The sequence below is a fragment of the Equus caballus genome, chromosome 8, assembly GCF_041296265.1.
Source record: "Equus caballus isolate H_3958 breed thoroughbred chromosome 8, TB-T2T, whole genome shotgun sequence".
Taxonomy (NCBI): Eukaryota; Metazoa; Chordata; class Mammalia; order Perissodactyla; family Equidae; genus Equus; species Equus caballus.
In genome coordinates, this window is record NC_091691.1 from 101,712,056 (window position 1) to 101,735,630 (window position 23,575).

Here is a 23,575-nt window from a genome sequence, read left to right on the forward strand (position 1 = left end):
TGATGCTCGTGGCGTCTCACTTTTATTGCTAAGCGCAGTGTAAGCAGAAGCCCTCTGCCTCTCCAGTCAGCGTCTCCTGTGGAGCCTGGACTGCTCTGATGCAGACTCCACGGTGGCTTGCTGTCCCTGAGGCCAGCTGCGTGTGGGGCGCCAGCGATGCTCGCAGTGTCCCCTTCCATGTGGTTGAGTCCTCAGAGAACAACCCCTGACGTCCCGCCTTTTCTCTGTGTCTTCCCTGCACAAACCGTGACACTGAGGCTCGGAGTCCTGCTCAGCGAGCCAGGCCCCCGACCGCGGGCTGTGTGACCGCGGGGCCCCGTCGCCAAGAGGCAGCGCCCACGTGGGGTCTGCGGCAGCGCAGTTCTGCCTGTCAGCCGCCTCCGCACCGGGGCCGTCTCTTCAGGTTATTTTGATAAGAGGACGACAGGCTCAGGCAGGGACACGTGTGCATGCTGCTTTTCCCAAATGAAATGAAGTTATTAAAGCAAGAAAAACATGTTGCCTGGAGCAAGTGTGGTCCCGGATGAGCCCGGAGGGGGCCTCAGGCTGGGTCCTGGCCCCTTGGCCCTGCCGGTCATGAGCCCTCAGCGGCAAGCATCTGTGCCTCAGTTTCTTCATCTGCAAAAGGAAAAGGGTGGGCCTGAGGGTCTCTTTGGTTTTCTGTTTTAACATTCTCAAGATTTCATTATTAACACGATTCGATCAATTTTGCTATTAAACAGGTAACAAGCTACAGTCAATGGGTTTTTCCTACACGTTTTCCCTACTCTTTAACTGAAATGGTGTGACAAAAAAATGAGGAAACTCCTTGGATGTGAAATCCCACCCAGCCCCCAGAAATCAATGCACCGCCCTGCCTCCTGCAGTGTTGGTGCGTGTGGGGATGTGCCCGCGGGCTGATTCAGGCCCACGGACGCCCAGCGTGGAGCGCTGTGACTGGCAGCCTCTGCACACAGGAAGCTGGGATTCAGGCATCCTGCCCCTGCCCATTTCTTTCTCCAATCTGCCGTGCTACCCCACGGTCGCTGTTTTTATATCTGTGCTTGAAAGAGCATAATTTTTGTACAAATGTGGCTGACTTTTATTTTAAAACATGGAAAGGAAACACAGACAATCCTGTTCCATCTGTGGGTTCGCGTTCTACCCATCTGCCAGCTCCCCGAATCTGCTGAGTGTCGAGCTCACCCGTCGTCTTCAGTTTGGGGGAATCTGGAGTCCATGACGTGGGCTTTGGACCCTTGTCTCAGAACCTGTCCCCAGAGACAGGTCTCCGGGAGCTCCTCCCCCGGGTCTCCATTACCGGTTACCTGAACATGTGTTCCTGGCTCCATCCATGAGTCAGCGAACGTGGGGCTTTTTTCAGTTTTTTGAAGGCCACTGATCCTCTGGTTTAGGGTCGGCAGAAGTATGTGGGGTCTTCTGAAGACCTCACCTGCTGAGTGCCAGTCAGCTCTCACCATTTGCACTCGAGGCCTCCCTCCCAGGCTGAGAAGGCTATGAAGCCCCGGCCTGCCTCCCCTGCACACACCTCCTCAGACCACCTCTCAGCTCTGGGCACACGTCAAGGACCGTGTTCCTCGCTGGCCCACGCATGACTGGCAGGCCCGGCCTCATACACGTGTGCTGTGTCACACGCAGGCTCTGTGTGGGCGGCTTTGTTGAAGCAGCCTGGGCAGTTGGAGCTGTTCACCTTTACAGAAACTCTGCCAGGCGGTCACCCCCGGGAAGGGCCCCTCCATGTGACTGCTTCAGGGCGAAGCCTGTGCACTTGTCGCTAATGCCTCCTCCCGTCTGCTGCTTTCTCACCAGAATTCCTTGGTGGTTGAGATACCGCCGTTTCGAAATCAGAGAATCACCAGCCCCGTCCAAGTCAATTTTTATGTCTGCAACGGGAAGAGGAAGAGAAGTCAGTACCAGCACTTCACCTACCTGCCTGCCAATGGTAACGCTCTCTTTCTAACCTTAAGCGCTGAAAATGAACCAATGGGGTACTTTTTCTAAAAGATGCAGAAACGATGGGATGCTCTCTGTAAAACCACATGGTTGCATTGTACATTTAAGTTGTGTATCATCTTGTTACCAAGACCACGTCGTCGCCTCCTTCAAAAAGAAAGTGAAGCTTTCGGTGTATTTCTCTCTGTCATTTGGGGTGGGGCTGCGTGTTAGGATAATTACTGATCATTTTGTTGGCTGCTCGCAAATACACAGCAGCCAAGGGGGAGAAAAAGTACCACTGCTTTGTGCTCGAAAGCTGCGGGGGTCTTGGTGTGTGTTTGAATTCTATCGATGTTTAAGGTGGAAAAGCAGATAGTGGTAATTATCTTGCAGGTGCCTTTAGAAATAAACCCTTGCTTGTAAGCCTAAAGGCTAGTGCCTGGATGGTTGTTAATTCACATTAACAGTTTCTGTGCGTGCTAACGCCGCAACGTTCTGCCTTGAACAATTGTCTCCTGCGACTGCAGACCTTGTCAGGTCCAGGTACCTTTTTGCTCAACCAAATTGTATCCTTGTTCAGATTGTCTGTTTCTACATTTTGGGGATGGCTTCTTATGACTTAAGAAAACTCAGTTTACCTTTTCAACTTCGTAGGGTGTTTTCCTAAAGAAAATACCATTGTTTGTTTTTTCACCCCTTAAACATATGGACAAGAAAGATGTGTTGCCCACGCGCCCCCAGAGCCTTGCCCGGCGCTCTGTGGCCCGTCTCTCCCCTCCTGGCCAGCCAGGGAGCCGGTAAGAGGACAGCACTGGCTCATCCTGGACTTCATTGCATTGTATGTGAGCTCAGCTATGCCAACAATCCTTCTATACTGTAGCTTTGGTTCTAAAAGCTTAAGAGAGTCATACAATTTAAGAGGGAAATTACACACTAAAAACTAATTGCAAAAGTAGCCATGTTGTTGTCTAGGTAAAATCAAGATTTTTTTGAAGGTTTCAGTTTCTTAAATATAAATGTCATTTACAATCGGCTAGATGATAGAAAGCCCTACAATATCTGTGTTGATATCAAACAGTTATAATTAACTGTGTTTCAGGCAAATACTAGCCATGCCTTCAAGATTTGAATAACGTGATCTTGTGTAAAGTTACCGTGTCCTGAGAGTGTACAGGGAATGGGCTGCGGACGCGGTGTGTGTGCCCGTCGGTGGCTGGGGGGCGGCTCCTGGTGCAGGTCGTTTGTTCCCTTAACCTGTGATTCCTTTTGGATTCACGTGGTCTGTCCAGCTTCTGCTTCGTGCATCCTGCTCATTCTTGGAACAAGGTACAATGTGTCTGACAAAAGAAAATATTTAGTCTTTTTATGAAAATGTAATGATTGTGTCCTAATTAAACTTCAAACATCCTTGACCAAAAATTGAATGTTTTAAAGAAAACCCAGGCCTTATGAAGAAAGATTGTTTTCTAAAGAAGTTTAGAAAATAGCTCTAACATGAATGTTTTCTGTAATCCCTGCTCCAAGTTTCTATAGTGCTGACACAGACTGACCAAGTGTCAGAGGGAGAAGGGGCCTCTCTTACAGGTGGGAGGATGCGGGACCCCAAAGGAAGTGTCACTGAGACCATGGGGCCATGCTGTCCAGGTGCCATTGCATCTCCCCGACCCTGCAGCAGCCTTTCAGTCCTGCGCAATCTCACTCCTACAGGGCTCTGATCTGCCCTCTGCCCCAGCACCTCCATCCCCGTGCTCCCCATCAGCCCCAGCACCTCCGTCCCCATGCTCCCCATCAGCCCCAGCACCTCCGTCCCCATGCTCCCCATCGGCCCCAGCACCTCCGTCCCCGTGCTCCCCATCGGCCCCAGCACCTCCGTCCCCATGCTCTCCATCCACCCCAGCACCTCCGTCCCCATGCTCTCCATCCACCCCAGCACCTCCGTCCCCATGCTCTCCATCCACCCCAGCACCTCCGTCCCTGTGCTCCCCATCGGCCACAGCACCTCCATCCCTGTGCTCCCCATCGGCCCCAGCACCTCCGTCCCCGTGCTCCCCATCGGCCCCAGCACCTCCGTCCCCATGCTCTCCATCTGCCCCAGGACCTTCGTCCCCGTGCTCCCCATTGGCCCCAGCACCTCCGTCCCCGTGCTCCCCATCGGCCCCAGCACCTCCGTCCCCGTACTCCCCATCGGCCCCAGCACCTCCGTCCCCGTGCTCTCCATTGGCCCCAGTACTTCTGTCCTCTCTACTCTAAGGGACATCCCACCTGGACCCCTGTCCCTATAGTTGGTCCCAGCTCTGCCCACAGAGCCATCACCCGTCCCATCTGAGCAGTGACTCGTCTGGCTCTCTGTGGCCTGTACTTGCCCTGCCTTTCCGGTGGTGTGAGGCCTGCTTTCATCAGGCCCTAGCCTCCCTTCATCACTTCTCTTCTTGCAACGTGCTCCAGCTCCACCGAGCCTGAGGCGTCCCTGCTGCCAGCCCCTGGGAGCGCCCCTGGCCCACCCTGCCCTCCCAGGTGGTGCGTCCCCATGTCTGCCATGCCCCAGGGGCTGTGATCACACCAGTACGCCACTAGACTGTGAGCTCCTGAGAGCAGGGACCTCAGCCAGCACCTGACTCCATGCCGAATCGTGGGAGGCTGTCCTTACATGGTTTTTACAATAAATAAATGAACGACTGAAAAGCTGGACCTCAGTTACCGGTGTTCGGTTTGTTTTTCTTTGCTGCACACACGACCTTCTTCAACTCTGGGGCTGAGTCCACTCGCTGGCTGACCCAGGTGCGAGCAGGTGTGAGGACCTGCGCTCTGAGTGCCGGTGCACGCGCGTCCTGGAGGCTGCCAAGGGGAGGTCTCCCACCCTCATGGAGACGGGATCGCCAACTCTGGGTTCAGAGGACGTGTTGCGGGTAGCCGACAGCTCTGCAGGTGGACCAGGGTGCGATTTTTCCTCTGGGTTCTGCCGCTGTGTTAACATGAGCCATGTGTCTGCCACAGGCGCGCTCACATCTGACAGCGACCTCGGCAGAAACCAGCCATGGGAGGCGTTGTTCTTATTTACATGGGCAAATTCTTTTTAAGGTTGCAAAATGTGCTGTTGAAATGAATGAGACAATGGAAATAAACACATTTAAACCCTACCCGTGAAATTCAGTTTCACGTGTAAATATGTACAATCAAGTCTCATTTTAGACTTTCCCTCAGGTCAGGTGTCAGTAAGATGACAGCATGGCGCCGTGTCTCCTCCTGCCTCTCAGAGGTGACCTGAGGACCAGTGCCTTGGGAAGGGCCCTGCTGCCACACAAAACTGCCCACACGCCGGGCCGGGCCTCGCCACCCGGGTGCAGGCCCCTGGGAGTGTCAGGTGTTGGAAGTGAAAAGCCCGGAGTGTCTGCTGCTCAGGGGCAGGGTGAGAAGGGCCACTCTGTTGTCACCTTCCGTTGCCTCCTCCCCTTCTTGTCTCAGCTCTGACGTGACCTTGTGATGACTCGACAACAGATGCCCCCGACCCTGTTGGCCCAGTCTCGTTTCAAGGTCCCTGTCGGTTGGTCAGACTGGAAGACAGTCTGGAGGCAGAGCACCTCTGGGCTCTGGTGGGGCTGGCCTCTTCGCGCCCGGGACATTGGGGTCCCTATCCCTCTCCAGCGGCGGCCGAGTATTTAACGGGAGGAAAGTCTCCAGTCGAATGTAAGACTGCGAGCAGAGTGTGCACAGCGAATTGGAAACTCCCCGCCGTCACCTGGCATCCCGGGGTAGCAATCAAGTGCAGAAAGTGAGAATTCTAGAAGAGACTGCAAAACGACACATAGGCAGCAGGAGAGGTTTTCTTGTCTCTTGCCTGTCACCATTTGTGTTTAGCAGTACTCAGTGCCGTCTTCTCAGAGGAGGTGTCTCTAGAGGCGTCTCTAGCCGTGCCGTGTGGGCTGAGGGGAGCCCTGGAGCCGAGCATGAGACAGACTCTGCCGGGAACAGTTAGGCCTGAGAGGTGCTGCCAGCTTGTCAGTTGAAGTTAAAGACAGACAGGAGGCTGACCTGGGGGAGCGGCTCCAGGTCTGGGGGCGCAGACGAATGTCCACATCAGCTGTGGCTCCCGGGCTCGCGTTCCAGACGTCTGACCCGGGCGCAGGCAGGGCAGGCGGGAGCCCACCCAAGAAAGAATCCCAGGTCACGACGTCACAACTGTGCACCAAGGCCCAGACGGCTTCCAAGTGAGGAAATAAATCGTGACAACTTATTGGGCCCTGGAGAGTCTGTCTTTGCGTCTGAGATGTTTTTAGTCAGTTTCCCAGAAATGCCCGTGATGGCACCTGGGCCCCCTGCCCACCGTCACTCACAGCTGTGCAGGTGAGGGTCCTGGAGCTTCACTCGCATCAGCCAGGAGAGCCTTGGGGACCCCTGGCCCGCCCGCACACACCTCTGTCGGGGCTCCCCGAGTGGCCAGGACTCTGCCCTGGTACCTGCTTGCCCTTCACGGATGAACAGACCTGAAGAAGGTCGTGTAATGGCGGCCGCCCAGCTTGCACACTTCTCAAAAAGCCCACTCGGGACTGTGGGAAGGAGAAAACCTCAACCCGCTTGGAAGGGACGCTGACCAGGGACAAAGGTGCCCCAGGACAGTGGGTACCTGGCCTGCCCGGGCTCTCTGCTCCTCTTTGTGGATTGGACGTTAGCGGGCTGGGGAACGAGCTCCGGGAAGAGGTGCAGGAGGACATCGTGCTTCCCCTGCTCATCATTAGTGAGAGAATCCATGGTCACGTTCGTTAATAATCGTCCTGGGTGATGCCCTGATTCAGAGGGAGAACGGGGAGCAGAGTCACTGTTCTCTGGCTTGTTATTAAGTCTGGAAATAAGACTAGTGGGAGAAATCAGTGAGAGAGGAGCCGGTGTGCGAGGCGGGAGTGGCAGGGACAGAGCGAAGTGCCAGGCACGCCATCACCCCTGTGGCGGCCAGAGCAGCGGTGTGGTGTGGGCAGCGGGCAGAGGGGGGTCGCTGTGCAGGGCTCCCCCAGGTACGGCAGCTCGTGAGGCTGTCATCCACGGCCCGAACAGCTAACATCTGGTTAGGGACTTGCATGCCTCAAGTTTCTGCAGATCCCAGAGCAGGGGCTGCCGCGAGGAACCGGCTTTGAGCAGCCTGCAGACTCAAGGGCCCCGTGAGGCCGCTGGCCAAGCGCCCCGAGGGCAACGACGGCAGCTCTCAGTTCTGTGGCACGCGGGCTGGATCCTACTCTCAGGGGCGGCCGGAGTCTGTGGCCGGGATCTCGGACTGGCCGCCTTCCAGTTGCCCTGGGCAGCCTGGCGGCCTCGTCTTTACAGCGAGCTTTGGGTTTACCTGTTCCACTGAGCGTTTGGCTCGTTTTTTCCCAAGTCCCTTGTATCAAAGTTTAATCTCACAGCCATCGAATCAGGATGGGTGCTGGCAGTGACTCAGAAAGCCGCTGAGCTCCTGCTGGGGAAAGCATGATGGCCAGGCCAGCCGAAGGCTTTGTGAGCCTCCTCTACCTTCCAGACCCTCCTTGCGCTCCTCCTGCAGCCCCTGGCCCCTCACCCCAGATTAGGTGGGAGGGCAGCCCTCTGACAGGCTCCTCACAGCCTAGGCCTCGCCTGGGCATTGACTCGTAACATCCCCTGTTTTATACAGAAACAGGCTTGCTCACATTCCAAGCTCGCTGAGGCCAAGGCTTCTGAGGACACTGCTGTCCACGCCGTCCCCTTGCGCAGTATCCCTACAAGGGCTCTGTGTGGCACGTGACCACGTGGTCCTCCACCCTGCAGCCCTGCGGGCGAGTATTCTCATCTCCATCTGATGGGAGCGGTAGAGACTCAGGCGGGGGAGCCGAGCGTGTCCACAGTGGGGTCTCGCTCCCGGCCAGCGCCTGAGCCCTGGGGTCAAGGCCTGGCCTTCCCTCCATCGCAGAAAGCTTGTGGCTTTCCACAAAAGCAGATTATGCTGACCTTTCTAACCCATGGGTGTGGGGATTAGAAGGTTCCAGGTGGCCAAGGGGTGTCAATTTTGGGAACTCCAGCTCCCCCAAAGCTCCCTTCCAAAGGCGAATAAAGCCGAGCGGTAGCAGGTGGGAGGCGGGAGGGTGATGGGGCAGGAGGAGACGCCGTCCCAGCTTGCCCGAGGAGGTGCCGCCCTCGCTTCCTGCAGGGCCTCCCGTGACCTCAGGACGGTCAGCTGGCAGGCTGGCTGTGGTCAAGGGCATAGCTGGTCCCTGTGGATGTTCTGGAACATTCTGGAACAGCTGTGTGATAACCTCGTTGCCGAGTGAGCGTGTCGGTGGTGGAGCGGGGCCGGCGCACAGCTGTGAGCGTCGGGCATTGTGCAAGACGCTTTGATGTGCCTGCTCGTCAGAGCCTCCCAGAACCCAGGCGAGGCTGCTTTCATTAAGTCCCTGATTTTACTGGCTCGCTCACTCTTCCACCCAAAAGATGAGGCGCTAGTGTTTTAATTTCTCTTTCCACATTTTAAACCTGATGTGACAGGCGACGGGAACCAGCTGCCCACGTGTAGCAGGATGCTGACTCCTCCCAGCCCATGGAGCCAGCCAATGCCCTGGGAGGGGTGTACGTCCCACTCAGGCCCCCCAGGAGGAGCAAGTGAGGACAAGGCCAGTCCGGGATGGACGGCGTAACTGGTCAGGGTTCAGTGGGGGTCAGGCAGAAGTTTGGAAGCTGTCCGCCATTTCTGGGGAGGGCTGGCTCTCCATGTAGGCCGTTCCTACAGCGCCGGATTCGAATTCCGTTTCCTCCATCGCCTTCGCGGCCTCAGCTTCTAACGTGCATTCTGGTCTGCATGTCGCTGACCTGCCAGGAAATGGTCAGGTTTGGTGGTGGGTGAGCTCCCCAAAGGCTGGAAGACAGACTCAAATTAAAGGCGAATCGGGGAGGCCTCGACCTCTGAGAGCTGACCTGGCCTCGATGTCTGGTCAGACGTCTTGACCAGCAGGCATGCCTGAGCCTCTTGGCCCCACGGAGGGTCAGCCGCAGGCATGGGCTTTGGACGCGGGTCGGTTGCTCCTGAAGAGGTTGGGGGAGTGGAGGAGAGGGGGCAGAGCATGGGGACGGTGTTGGGGTCTGGCCCCTGTGGCAGACAGGGAGGCCCGTGCCCAGAGCGGGTGGGGCTGGGGGCGACAGGGGCCGGGAACCGAGGACGGTCCCTCTCGGAATCCAGCCCTGGCTCACAGCAGCGCCGTGGAGACGAAGGGGCAGGAGGCTGGTTTTGTTTAGAAACCCCAGGCCATGAGCCACCAGAAGTAAAAGGCAGCCTGAGTGTGCAGTGAGGCCGGACACCCAAGAAGTCTGGGCCCCGACGCTCGAAGAGAAGACCTGACAAGCTCTGGCGACTTGGGGCATGAGGGCTGGTCCCACGACTGGCGGGCACAGCGCGGTGGGCTCAGCGTGGCCTCAGGAGGCCGCCCCAGCACGGCTCCCTGGGCTGGGACCAGAACCCGCCCTCGAGGCGCAGCTGCTTGGATGCAAACCACCAGGAGGATGAGTCATGTTCCCTTCAAATGCAGTTTTGGCAATTATTGGGTGAAACCCGATCGATGTATTTTTTGGCTCGTGTGGTCTGTTTTGACCGTATCTGCCATCAGCCTAATTGGGTAATAATCAGATCCCCACGTAACCGAACCTGTAGAAGATCGGGGCCGGTGCACACCTGCAACCACAGGGCTGGCCCACACATGGTGACACTGCCTCATGCACCCCTTTCTGACTGCTGGCGTCAGAGCCGTCCCGTCACTTCCCATCTGTGAGCCCTTGGTCTCTGGGCCTCTCTGTGCCCGCTGAGGCTTCGCAAACAGGTAGATGATGCAAGGACCACGTGAGATCACGGCTGTTCCTAGCCACCTGGTCAGGTCGGCGTAGTGAGCGGCTGCCCAGAGCTGAGATTTCAGTCCTGAGGGCTGTGGTCTTTGCAGTTGGAACCAGAGAACCGTGCCTCCCCAGGAACCTGGAGTGTGCGGTGTAGACTCTGGGTAAGCTGTGTGGGAAAGACAGCGAGCGTGCTCTCAGGAAAAGGGGATGAAATCCTGAACTGAAATGCCCTCTGCTTTCCCACATGGCCTACGGGTGGGTGTGAATCCGCTCAGCCGCTGATTCACCCACCCCCTGACCCGATCCAGAGCTCACTCTTGGCTCTGGACACAGAGAAATGACGCGTCTTTGCCCCTAGGGGCTGGCAGTTCAGGTGGGTCCACTCACTTTTCCTTTCTCGTTATTTCAAAAAAGTCGTGCCCTGGAGTTATCGTTTCTGGATGTTTATATTGATGGTAAAACGTGGGCCTTAATGTCGTGAACAAACACAAGACAATCTGATCTTTGTTTTCCGGGGCTTGGAACAAAACCCCCTTTGTCCAGGACTGTGGCAGGTACCTGGGAAAGTAATCCAAGTTGCAGCCATTGAGAGCACTTACAAAACGTGCGTGTACAATGAGAAGGGAAATTATTAGGAATAATTCCTCGGTTGCATATGGCACCTTCAACTTTCGGGTCGTTTTAGCATGTGTTATGTCACTTGGTCCCGTTATGAACTCGCAACCAGATGTTGTTGCAGACAAAGACGGGGAATCTACAACAGGATCGGGCCGCCGTGACAGAATCCGCCAGACGGGGCCTCAGACCACAGATGTTCACGGCTCATGGCTCACGGCTCTGGAGGCTGGAGTCTGAGATCGGGGTCCCGGCAGGGTCAGAGTCCGGTGAGGACCCTACTCCAGGTGCTGACACCGCCTTCTGTCTGTGAGCACACATGGTAGACAGAGAACGAGATCTTTCTTCCTCTTCTTATGGCCACGACCCCGTCAGATCAGAGCCCCCTCAGGACCTCAATTAACCTTAATCACCTCCTGAAGGCCCCATCTCCAAATAGTCACTCTGGGGTTAGGCTTTAGCTGTGAATCTGGGGACACAGTTTGGTCAGTAGTGATATCTCTGGCTTGCCCAAGGCCAAGAGCTGGGCGTGCCCCGAGGCCGCCCCCTGGCCCCCACTTCTCCTGGGCCAGCAGCTTGGAAACAAGAGGGGTACCTCAGTAGCCCCTGTGTGTGGAGGGGGCTCGGTGCCAGCCTCTGTGGTACTGATGCTCGTGTGTACCCCTCACCATCCTGTAGGCGGATGTTGTCTCTGTCTTGGAGCTGAGACACTGGGGCCCACCGAAGTTGCATAATCAGCCCCAAGGCCACGCGGCTGGCAGGCGGCCACAGGACTTAAACCTGGCTCGCCCAGCGGCCACAATCTGGAGCCCTTTCTCACTCTGCATCTACCTCTGAGCGAGGTGTGCACAGACGGATCTCGTCCCTGTGGCTACAATCCATCCGCGTGTGCAGGAGAAGTGCGCTTAGGCTGCACGTGCAGGGAGAGTGTTTAAAGAAAATGCACAGGTGAACGTGTCTGCTGCTTTATTTGGGCAGCTTTGGGGTCGGCGAGCTTCTCGTACACTCTATTCTTTTATCCTTCATTCTTCAGAATCTGGCGCTGTGCTAGGTACCAGGGTACAAATGTCAGGAAAATTTTGGACTCCGGGAACTCACAAAATAGTTTGGCACTTCCTGTTTATTTAAAGTGCCAGCCTGTTCCTCTGGACAACACAGTTGGACTCGCGAGTGCCGACACTCTGTGGCCTGTCCCCATGCGCCTCCATTGCAAACGGAAGGGATGCCTGTCTTCCTCCACCACAGAGCCGGGGCCCGCTGGGCTAGAGGGTTGGCTCAAGTCGTCTCCGAACTGGATTCCTTGGCAGTGCCCTTCAGTGAGAGGAGAGGATGTCTCAGACTGCGACCAGACACGTGGTTCCTCTGCCCGTGTTTGGTCCTGATCTGTGCACGAGCCCTGGATGGATGGTGTGAGAGGAGCCCAGATGGTGTCCACCTCGCAGCTCCCACATCACCTGTCTGCCTAGGGAAGGTGGTCATGCGCATTCGGCATTCGACAGCCGATGAACAAAGCCTCATCCCGGTGACAGCCCACTGGCCTCCAGACCCGACTTCGCTCCCGGGCAGGAACCACGCACGTGGCCCTCAACCACCCAGGGAGCTGGCCTGGCCCCTGTCTTTCGTCTCAGTGGGATCTCACGGTTCAAGGCAAGGTGGGAACCAGGGGCTTTGGTTCTGCCCTGGACCCTGTCGCAGGCCTGCGGAGTCGCTGTCAGCTTAGGGCTCTGGCCGCCCCCATGCTGTTCACCTGCTGAGACAGCTGGTGTGGCTGTTTGCAGAGTACACCGAGGCCCTGGGTGACAGTGGGCGCAGAAATCAACCATTCATTGCCATTTAGGGAGGCCTGGATGCCCTGCGGGTACCCAGGCTTGGCTGGGCATTCGCCAGCTCCATGTCCAGGGACGCATTCCGGGGTGTTTCAGAAGGGTGTCTGGGGGCCGTGCCTGGGGAGCCGCGTGTCCACCGGGCCCAAGCCCCAGCAGAGCAGGCACACGCTCACTTCTGGACTGCGTGAGACACGCCGGCATGGCCTACTCGCTGGGCCGGAGTGCTGTGCCCACAGCTGCACACCAGGAGTGGATCCCGAGGGGAGGCGAGGTCAGACGGGCATGGGGTCAGCTGATTTGAAAAGGCCCCAGCCTACCCTGGGTGAAGAGGAGTTGGGGCTCAGGCAGGGCTCTGCTCTGCGCTCACGGACGGGAGCCCTGATGTCTGGCGCCGCCTCATTACAAGGGCCCCTCCCTCTTGCTGTTGCAACATGGCTTTCTTCAAGTGAGGCCATGAGGGTTCTGGAAGGCTCTTTGGCCCACAGGCTGCTGTTGCAGGGGCTGCGGGTGAGGTGGGGGTCCTGGGGAGAGGCTGGCTCCTCCTCTCACGGTGTGCGTCGACTGATGGCCAGGAATGCCATCTGCCCTCGACAGGGAGAGAAGACCCACGGCAGGGAGAGAAGACCCGCAGCCTGGCCTGGAGGTGCGAGTCCAGGTGCTGGGACGACCCTCCCAGGGCTCATGTCCCTGACCCTACAGCCACAGGGGCAGAAACTCGGAGGCTCCTGCGGTGAGAAGCTCGTGTCGGACACGCAGTGGGCCTCAGTGCCTGTGACGGAGGACACGGAGCGCATGGCCTGGAGCTGAGGGCAGCGTCGCTGTCGGTCCGCACACACGGGCTCGACGGACAGCAGTCACTGCTCTGTGCTGGGCATGAGCCATTCGGTGGTGGACGCCTGCGCGCTCCGACAGCAGCCTGATTTTTCCATGAGAACATGCTTTGTGAGCGACAGCCGGCCTTACAGATTAGCGTTAAGCTTTCACACTTTTGCTTTCTGTAATAAATTAGACTCTAGGTTCCTGGCTTGGGTGATGTGGTGTTCTTCGGCGCGCCGTGGCTGGTCTCCCGTTACCCCCCGCCCAGGCCAGCGCCGCGCACAGCAGAGCTGGTAACCAGACATTGCGTCACACTGAGCGTCAGGCCGGGAAGGAAACTGCTCCCGGCCGTGGACGAGATCCCGCCGGCGGCTCCCCCCGAGAGGCAGCGGCACCACCCCCAGCCCTGCGCAGGACACGTCCTCGTTCTCCTCACTAATAGGAAACAGGAGGCATCTTCTCGGTGGCTTTGCTGCAGAGGGGGTTCATTTCCTTTGAATCCCACACGAGAATGCAGTTCAGACGCGACCCAGCCGCCGGGCATTGGTGCCTTCAGGCTCCCGTGTGTGCCGTGGGAGCAGCGTCGTCGTGCCTTCAGTCTTCAGAGGGGGTGTCCGTATTTTCCAAGTTGTCACCCGTCCACAGGGCCTGGGCAGCTTAGGCCTGCCCCACGTCTAGTTGTCTGCCTGCAGTCAGCAGTTTATCCTGGAACTCCCCACCTGGTGCCAAATCATTAGGGTTTCTGTCCTCGCCTCTTCTCAGCGACCCTCTGTCCCTGGGTTGTGTGGAGCCCCCGGGTGGGCAGGGTGGGGATTGTCTCCGTTAAGTGCGCACAAGTTTATTCCCAAAGGGAGCCTGTGGCGTGGCCTCACGCTGGGCTCGCAGAGGGTGGGGATCAGGCCCTGGGCGCTGCAGGCGCAGGGAGGGATGTCTGAGCGGAGGAGGCTGCCTAGGAAGGACCCAGAAGGCCAGGCAGCCTGATGGCTTCAGCCCCATGTGGACTCTCCACCCGCTAGAGGCACAATGGTGGGTCTGGACGCCATGGGAAGGTGACGCATTTCCTGTACCCTCCCTTCACACCCCTAGCTTGGGGTGGCCTGTGCAGGGGCCCCTGCGTGATCATTTTCTGAGACTTTCCCAGAAGGATCCCAGGGAACCGAGTGATGTGGGAGTTAATGCCAGTGCCACCGACGGCTTTAAACAGGTCGTAAACGACAGACACTCTTAACGGCCCACAGCAAGCAGACGGACGCCGGCTCACTCCTGCACACCCGGAGGAGACTCGGCTCGGTCTCTGGCCGGTTTCGGGAGTCACTGGTCTGGCCCTGTGCACCCCCCACGTGACAGGTAGCTCTCGCTGGCTGGCACTTCCCAGGCAGCTACTCCTTTCGTGTGTGCAGAGCAGACGGGGCGGGAGTTCTTAAAGGGCTCGGGGGACACTGTAGGAGAGACACGAGCTGGTCCTTGAGCCTGAAAATCCAGCGCAGTGCAGAGAGGATCCCAACAGGGTTTTAATTTAATCTGCCAGACTTATATATTTTTTTAAGATCACGAGCTCTGGAAGTTACCACACTCTTATAGAATTTAACCATTGCTGTTCTGGACGCCAGCGTTTCACACAAGCATCTTCCCACAGGAAGGCCTGGTTCCACGGGGGCATGTGTGCTCCTGGCTGTTCCCCTCGGAAGGCGACAGCCTGTCTGCCCCTCAGGTGTGGGGGTCTCTCGGCGGCTCACTTCGTCCGTTTGCCGTTTCTGGATTTACAACATGCTGGAAACAGGCCGAGGCGACTCTGGTTGGGGAGTCTGGTTAGAACCTGCCCAGCCCCACTAGGCGTCTTGGGAGCTGGCCTGGGGCGCGTGCTGTCGGCACTGCTGGGCTCTGAGCCGGTGCAAGGCCGTCCCGCCTCAGCCCGAGCTTCACGGTGCTGGGGCTACGGCTGCCTGTGGAGACGTGACTTCCCGGGGTCCGGCGAGCGGGCGGCAGTGCTGTTTTCTAGTAAATGTGAGGACGTTCCTCTGGGTCTCGGCAGCGCGCTCCCTGCACAGCTGGGGGTCCAGCTCTTCAGCCCCACCCCGTCTGTGGAGGCTGCATCAGGCTGCCCGCCCGCCCCCCGGGAGCTCAGCCCCAGCAGAGGCCTCTCCTCAGAGGTCGCTTCCAAGCTGGGGCCCAGGCCGGGTGCCAGGCTCGCCGGAGAAACCCCAGGCTGTGCAGCTCCAGCCGCTGGTCACCGTGTGCAGACTGGGGCATTAAGGGAGAGTCCCCAGGGAGGTCAGGGGCTTGCGAGGTGTTGCCTGACAGACGACGCCACATGTGCGTCTGCACAGGCCTGTGGATGCAGATCTGCAGACATGCTGCGCTCAGGCGGCCTGCTCCCCTGACTGAGTGTGCCCCCTCCTCTTGCCTGGGGTCGCTGCAACGACAGATGCCCTGGGGGGACCCGTCACACCCTCCTTAAAGAGCGAGGCGCGTCCTCTTCTGATGCGCACCCTCAGCAGCCGCGGACTCCTCCAGAGACTCAGGCCGCCGCTGGCCCAGAATGTGATCCACACGGCATTAAACGCCACTCCTGAGAACACCAGCTCTTCTTGGGGTCCCTTCCACAGCCAGTGGCAGTTTTCTCTGGAACACAGTTTCCCTGGGACGCCAGCCCCTCCCCAGAGCCCAGGAAAGAGAGAGAAACCCCTTCCGCTGCGGAGGGCGTGCATGTGGCGTGGGCAGGGGCTGGCGGCCGGGCAGGGTGGGGAGTCAGCGTGGCTAATGAAACCCAACCCCGTGCTCCCCACGGGCACCTGGCGTGAAGACCACCCCTCACTCTGCCCTCTCTGCCGGGAGACCTGCCCGATGGGCCGTGCTGGGGACGCCTGAACTCCATGGGTGAGCAGCAGCGTGTCCTCCAGCCCTGGGCTGAAGCCCTGTCCGCTCTGGGCCAAACGTGATTTTCAGGCAGTGATGAGCACCGCCAGCGAGTTCCGACTGCGGTTCTGTCTGCAGGTGGCGAGGGACTCCTCCAGGGAGACCGCGTGACTGCTCTGCCCTGGTGTTTTCTCCCTGCCTTCTGACCGTCAGCACCTCCGGCACCACATACCTCTGTCCTCAGTGGGCAAGGAGGACGTGCTGAAGATGGGAGGCCCGGTTGAGAACAGGGGCCGGGAGACCTCAGCATGCCAGCGAGGCCAAATGAAAGAACAGGGTTCACTGGGAATCCCCAATGCGGGAAGCTGAGGACCTGGAGATTTCAGGAGGAATTACACAGCCTGGGGCCTCCCCCCTCACCTAGGCTGGAGTGTCGCCTTCATGCCAGAGGCCAGGGGCCTGGGCCAGCAGGCAGCGCTTGTCCCAGGTCCCACAGCCTTGGCAGGGCGGCCGTGCTCCACCGGGAAGGGTCCATGGGGAGCCGTCTCCACGGCCTTGGGGGACCCGCGGGCGCCGTGATGGAGAGCAGACGTGCGCACCAGCTGGCTGAAGACCTCCGTTACAGACGTTCTCTCAAAATGTAGATGTGCTCCTACATAGGTAGGGAGGCAGCTGGGGCCGCACGCAGGCCCACAGGCTGTGCTTGCACGGGGCGTTCTCTCCCTGCCGTGGAGAATCCACCTGTGCACACACGTGAAGAGGTGAAAACGCGGCAAGGAGGGTCTGATGACAGCTGATTGTCCCAACCACGTTCCTCAAAGCAGCGCTGGGCGTCTGTTGGGAATGTGTGTGCGGTCCCTCGTCACTCTCAGAAGAGTCTGACCAGTGAGATGACTCCTGTAAGTGGGCGTGAGAGGAGAAGCCCATGAGGAAGCGGGACCACAGGGAGTGAGCAGGGAGGTGATACACGGCCGAGGCCAGTAGAGACCCGCACAGGCACCCCCCGCCCCCGACGCTCCCTGCAGAAACCCAGCCACCAAAGGGCCTTCCACTTCCGGTCTGCCTCCGTCGCGCCTCCCAGCCCGGCTCTCGAGGCCCCATCAGCTTCCCAGCGAGGGCCGGGTGGACGGCGGTGTAGAAGCGGTTCAGGAGCTCTGACTTCTGCCCCGGGAGCTGCGTCATCATGGGTTGTCTGTCGTTTGGACGCGGTTCATGGTCTGGGAGCGGAAGCGAGGAGGGGCGGGCAGGAGGGATGTCGGTTTTGCCTGCGGAAGAGTGTTTTCCTTTTCCAGCAGTCAGAGCCCTCTCTCCTGCACCAGATATGCACTTATCTTTTCCGTTGGATCCTTACCCACTTCTCAGCGCCACCTTACTGTGCGTTCGAGTTCACCGAGTGTGCAGACGTTTATCAGATAGGGCGTCGGTAGCAGTAGAAATGCAGGAGGACATCCAAGTTAAAATTTTCACTTTGATTACTACAAATCCATGGGCCCTTGGGTCCAAAGCTTCTACTGCAGTTTGCAAATGGATTTTTATAGCACATTAGTGCTGGGGGTGATTCCAAGGAAAATAGTGCGCTCACTATTAGAACCAGCTGCAGCTTTCCGGAGGCGATGACTCACGCCCCTCTTCTTAATTGGGTGGGAGAACCAGGCAGGAGACACACAGGGACTCAGTCAAGTCGCTGTTTGTTTTCAGAGGGTATCCTAGCCACAAGCCCGCCCATCGCACCCATCTGCAGCTTGTGTTTATTTAACTTTTTTTTTCCTTCTCACAGTTCCAATCATAAAAACAGAGCCCACCGATGACTACGAGCCTGCCCTGACCTGTGGACCAATGAGCCAGGGCCTGAGCCCGCTCCCGAAGCCGTGCTACAGCCAGCAGCTCGCCATGCCGCCCGACCCGGGCTCCTGCCTCGTGGCCGGCTTCCCGCCCTGTCCGCAGAGAGGCAGCATGATGTCACCGCCGCCCAGCGCCAGCCCGAAGCTCCACGACCTTTCTTCCGCTCCCTACAGCAAGGGCATGGCCAGCCCAGGCCACAGTCACCTCGGACTTCAGCGGCCAGCCGGAGGGGTCCTCGCCGTGCAGGAGGCGCCGAGACCCGTGGGCGTGCACCCCGGCTCCCCCCAGCAGCCGCCCCCCGCCCTGCTGCAGCCACAGGTGAGTCCACAGCTGAGCAGTAGCTGTTCCCCGGGTCGCCAGCCAGCACTCTGTCCCAACAGCTCCTCCTCTCCACTGCCGTCCGGTACCCAAGAGCCGACCTGTTTGCAGTCCTGCAGCCCAACCCGCCCATCCGTGATGGGCCACCAGCAGCACCCGCCGCCGAAGGTTCCGAGAAATGAGTCTGCAGCCACCCAGCCTCTGCCGCTGCCCGAGGTGCGTGAGGACAGTAATCATAGTCTGGCCCCCATTCCCGTAACGGTCAAGCGAGAGCCTCAAGAGTTGGACCAGCTGTACCTGGACGACGGTAAGTCCCCACGCCGGAGGTGTGCGTTCAGCCTGGCGCCGTATCCAAGAGTGCAGGAGGAGGGGTGCCTGTGTATGCGTGTCTGTGCGGGAAGCACTTCCTGCTGCTGTTGGCGGCGCTGTGTGGTCACCGTGTCAGCCGCCAGCCAGCCGCGTGATGCGCGGCTCTGCTCTGTGACCTTGGTCCCGGCGATGTCTGTGTCTGTAGACCCTCAGGGGACACTGTCCGGGCCATACCGGCTGGAAAGTCAGCATGCTCCGGTGTGCTGGCCACAGGTGCAGACGGTGCTGCCGGGCGCGAGCTGGGAGTTCTGTCACAAGAGGCTGCCGGGGAGCGTGGCTGCAGGCTACGCTGTCTTGTTCCTTGGCATCTTAAGAGCTTCTTTAGTTGAGAGAACAATTTTTGAACAACTGCTTAGCTAGAGGTGATTAACACTGTACCCTGCACGGCGATGTAGAAACACTTGAGTGCTGGGACAGTCTCATCAGGAGCTCGGTGAAAGGATCATAAGGCATAGGGTGGCTCCTGGTGCCGGGGGCCTTCTCCCCGTACGGCGCCCAGCTGGCTCGGGGCAGAAACGCAGTCGAAAGTGCACGTTAGGATGGCTTGGGAAGGAAGTGCCCCCAAAACACCCGTGGTCAGGATAATTGGCGTGAAAACCTGAGTACCAAGGTCTTTCTGTGAGACGATGGCAGTGACACCTCGTTGTTGTTCTCAGCGTATTTGCTCTGAGGAGTCACCCTCTCTGGACGGGTGCGGCCCCAACTGAGGGAGAGCAGAGCCCTGACTCGCGCCTTCACCACCTCAATTGCAGGTGAACCCGCCACTGGGCTGAAGCTCCGCCATCTGCTCAGTAAGAGTGGGTCCCCTTAGCGCTTCGGTGCCCCACCTGGACTGTCCGTCGGGTGCCGGCCATCAGTGGGACGTCCTGTTCTCCTGGTGTCAGTTGTTTCCTGGGCGAGCGTACAAACCGATGCCCCGGAGCAGATGCTCCTCCCCCACCGCCAGGGGACTCAGATGGAGCCTGAGAACTGGGCACACGGCCCAGGGCCCTGAAAACGCTTGCAGGGTCGAGGCCTCGCAGCCTCCTTTAGCCCTTTTGCCTAAAATAACCACCAAACGTTGTAGGCTTTTATTCCCCGCTCAGTAAATGTCACATTTTCTCCAAGTTTGTGTTCTGCGAGCTTCCCAGCCGCCCTGTGTCCCAAGGGGTCCTTTCTGAGGAGCATCCACTTTTGGAGCTGCTGTTGCAGAAGCAGGTGGCAGGTAGCAGGTCACCCACACTCTGTCAGCACCCATGTCCCACCAAAGGTGCGGACGTGAGCTGATCTGGGGACGCGTGAGCCTCCACGGTGGTGAAACCCGGCCGCGGCCTCTGAATGTGTCAGCGTCTGTCCCCAGCTCGGTGCCCAGGCGGGATGAGGACTCCCTCGTCTGTGCTTCACATGGTGCAGATTCCTGTCTGCGCAGGTGGGAGCGAGCCCCTGCCAAACGCCTCTCCCGCTCAGTCCTAACTTGAGGCGATGAGCTTTCAAATATTTTCTTCTGTAAATATGCAACCCTTAAACCCCAGACCTCTTCAGGGTGCACTTATGGGTTCCTAAATAATGTCAGGTTCTCCTTCCTTGCCCCCTCAGAAGTGCGGGTCACAGTGATGCTTTCTGGAGCCTCCACCCAGAATTCAGCAGCTCCTTCCCCGAGAGCCACACTCTAGCTCCATCACTGCCCGCAGCACTTCAGGAGGTTTATTGCGACCCGGGAGGAGGGGCCGGCTTCGCATGGACATTCTGTGCTGGTTTCACGTTTCATCTCATAGTCCCCCTGAGCTCACAGCAGGCCCGTGACAACAGTCAGGACGAAGGGAGGCCATGCTTCCTGCTACCTCCTCGGCACGGGGGCAGGCGTGGACTCCACCTTCGTTGCTGTGTCCAGCGAGGCAGACCGCTGCATCCGAGGTTGGATGCTGACACTCACAGCTGTAGCCCTGCCACTCTGTTTCGTCTCAGAAAGTCCCGGCGTGGTCCTGCTGGAGGCTGGGTGAGGACACGCCTCCCCCTCAGGTCCTGCCCAAGCCTCCTTTGCTTCCGGGCGACTGGGCAGCACCCTCTGGCCCCTTCCCACCGGCCCCAGTGCCTCTCGTGTTCAGACGCAGCCTCGTTAGGATGTGCAGGGGCAGGGAGCTGCCCTGGGAGGCGTGCTCGTGGGCCGGGGGATGTTCTGCCTTCAGTGGACTCAAGTCGTCTCGAGAAGGTGCCCACGTGGCAGGTGTGAGGGACACTTGGGGCCGCGGCCCTGGGCGGATCTCTGGGCCCCTCTGGACTTGAATTCACTTTATTTCAGGAATGGGACTTGGTTGAGAGGTGAAAGCTGAGTAAGACGGTCCAGGCTTGAGGCCTCTCGGTCCAGCAGGTGGGCCGAGGTTGCACAGGCCCAGCCCCACGGTGCAGACTGTCCTCTGCCGATTGTTCCCTGCAGTTGGCCTGGCGGGCTGTGGGCGTGGAGCTCCAGGGACAAGGAAGAGCCCAGGCTTGGGGATCACCCATCTGCTCGCTCTCCTGGTACCTCCGACCGGCTCCTGCCTTCCCACACTCCCCTCCTGACACCAGGCGCCGGGCCCTGGGCTCCTGCCTCAACACGTCTTTAAAACACCTGCACCCTCTGCTTCAGGGCTCCTGTCTCCTGGCCGCTCCCTAAGGTCTTCCATTCTTAATTTCCCCCAAATACTCTGCCCCGTCGTCCCTGTGATCAGGTTCTCTCTCCAGAACACGGAACAGATCGTGTCACCTCCTGTCCCAAACCTCCCAGGGTTCTCCATTGCTAAAGCACCAGGTACCTCGTGTGCAGCTCCAGCCCCCCAGTGCTGCCCCACATGCACCCACCCCCGACAAACCTGTCTGTCCACTTAGGTCCTCAGATCATCGTGTGGTCCTGGGGACCCTTGGGCAGAAGTTCTGAGACCCAGCTGGTGCGGATCTGTGCACACGGTTCTCTCTGCCTCTGTTCCAGGCTGGATTTAATTCATGGGCCTTTATTTCCGTGGTCTCTGTAATCCTGGGCCAGCCATAAACAGAGCTTTCCAGTTTTAGCCTATGAGAGCAAAGCAATGTTCATTTTCTGGGGGTCAGGTTTGGTATCATGGTTAAGGTTGCTGAGCCAGAAGCTGCCCTGGAAAGCAGTGAATGCATTTATATACGTATGTGCATTTTCCTTATGTGATGTTTCATTGCTGCTCTGTGGTCCTCAGCTGGAACCACGTGACGGAAAAGGCTTGGGCCGCTGAAGAGTGAATGCTGGCCTTGGACCCTCACGGAAGTGGCCTTGATCCATCCCCCTGGGCGAGTGCCCCTCCTGGGCCTGCTGGAGCTGGTGGGGGTGGAGATGGCAGACAAAACTCTGCCAACATCCCCACAGGGACTGCCTTTCCTGGAGGAGGACCCTCCCGAGGTTGAGGAAGCCCTTGGGGTGAACACGCTGTGTCTGGGATGCAGCGTCTTGTAGGCCCAGGCTTCCCTCCAGCGGGCGCCCTGGCCCAAGGTGTTGGCATGGGTCCATGCACACGGGCCAGACGACCCTGCCCCAGGGGTAGCCACTGAAAACACTGGCTGTGGGGCTTTTCTCCCGACAGTTGGAACCGTACATTGTCCAGTCTAGGCATCCCCCCACCACCAGGAAAGCAGATGGAATGTTCGTTGCTCTGTCTGAGCTGCTGAAGACTCCCTGAGTCCATGGACGGTTAGAATATGAAGGGGCCTAGCTCCTTCTAGAAAATCTTGGGGTATTTATGGCAATGCAGTTAGGAGCAAGGAGAAAGCACTCCGTCCTCGTGAGAGGGTGGGCAAAACTGTCCGCTGAGCTGTGGAGGCTCACGGACGGATCTTGAGGCAGGATCTTAGCGCCAACCTCAGTTCCCCAGGACCAGAACCCGCTGTCTGGTCGTAGGGCAGTAATATCCATGCCGTCAGCCCCACGTTAGTCCCGGGAGACTTTTAGTGCAGAATAAAGGCCCACATCGTGAGCATGGGAACCCGAACCCCCAGCCTCCCCCCCCGAATTCTGAGGGCATTTTGGGGGCGGGTTCATCCTGGTGCCTTGGTGTCGGAGACGGTGGGAGAGACGAGTGGAAGGATATGCAGGTGTCGGGCGTGTGGGCTTAACCTGGAATGCTTGTGTCAAGCGTGAATGACTGTACTTAGCACTAGGACTCTGATCCTTTTCCTATCCCCATTTCAACGTTCCACACGATTGAGGTTTTTTTTTTTTTTTTTTTTTTTTTTTTTATTAAAGATTTTATTTTTTTCCTTTTTCTCCCCAAAGCCCCCCAGTACGTAGTTGTATATTCTTCGTTGTGGGTCCTTCAAGTTGTGGCATGTGGGACGCCGCCTCAGCGTGGTTTGATGAGCAGTGCCATGTCCGCGCCCAGGATTCGAACCAACGAAACACTGGGCCGCCTGCAGCGGAGCGCGCAAACTTAACCACTCGGCCACGGGGCCAGCCCCACGATTGAGGTTTTTGAAAAGCAATTTGTCGGACAGGGACAGTGTCAAAACTCCTGCTCATTCTGGGGTGGGGTGGAGGAAGGTTCCAGAGAAGGTACGTATGCCAGCATGCGTGCGGCGTGGCCAGAGCGTGGCCTTCTGAGGCCTGTGGGAGAGGGGCTGCCTTGTCTGGGGCCGATGTTGGGCGAGAGGGGACGCATGGGGCAGCCAACCCGCCTTTGCGAGGACAGCTGTCCACGCCACATCTCAGCCTGGCATGTCACCTGCCCCACCGACTTGAAAGAATCTCTTTAGAGCAGTGATTACTTAAGCTTTTGGAGTTGCAACACCTTATTATTGTTTGATTTCTCAACCCAATTATATTCCATCTTTCATCACCTCCACTCTGCTTTTTTTTTTTTTTTTGTGCTGAGGAAGATTCATCCTAAGCTAACATCCATGCCAATCTTCCTCTCTTTTTCAGTACATGAGCCGCCATGACTGCTAACAGAACCGTGTTAGGTCCATGCCCGGGAACTGAACCTGGGCTGCCGAAGCAGAGCATATTGAACTTAACCACTAGGCCACCAGGGCTGGCCCACTCTGCTTATTTTTAATTAAATGGATTTTGTTTAGTGTATATTTTTTTTAAGTTCCCCACGTCTCTTAAGAGAATAAGAGGCACTTCAGAATCCCGGCTGTTCAGGCAGTGCCCTTGATGTAGAAAACAGGCGGCCATGAAACGTCTGGAGGGCGGGGGTGGG

The 23,575-nt window shown here is 58.2% G+C and overlaps 1 protein-coding gene across 14 annotated transcripts in view; it reads left to right on the plus strand.

The window, feature by feature from the left end:
* Window positions 1-23,575, plus strand: part of NFATC1 (nuclear factor of activated T cells 1) — a 125,981-nt gene that overhangs the window by 72,496 nt on the left and 29,910 nt on the right. For 4 of the 14 annotated variants that reach the window (XM_023648025.2, XM_070275910.1, XM_070275911.1 and 1 more), the window contains exons 8-10: window positions 1,810-1,942; window positions 17,647-18,029; window positions 18,141-18,336. In XM_023648025.2, the coding sequence (XP_023503793.1) occupies window positions 1,810-1,942; window positions 17,647-18,029; window positions 18,141-18,336 (712 nt within the window). Of the gene's footprint in view, window positions 1-1,809; window positions 4,629-17,646; window positions 18,337-23,575 lie in introns of those variants that run through there. The other 10 variants (XM_023648022.2, XM_070275908.1, XM_023648023.2 and 7 more) reach the window with 5 other exon arrangements.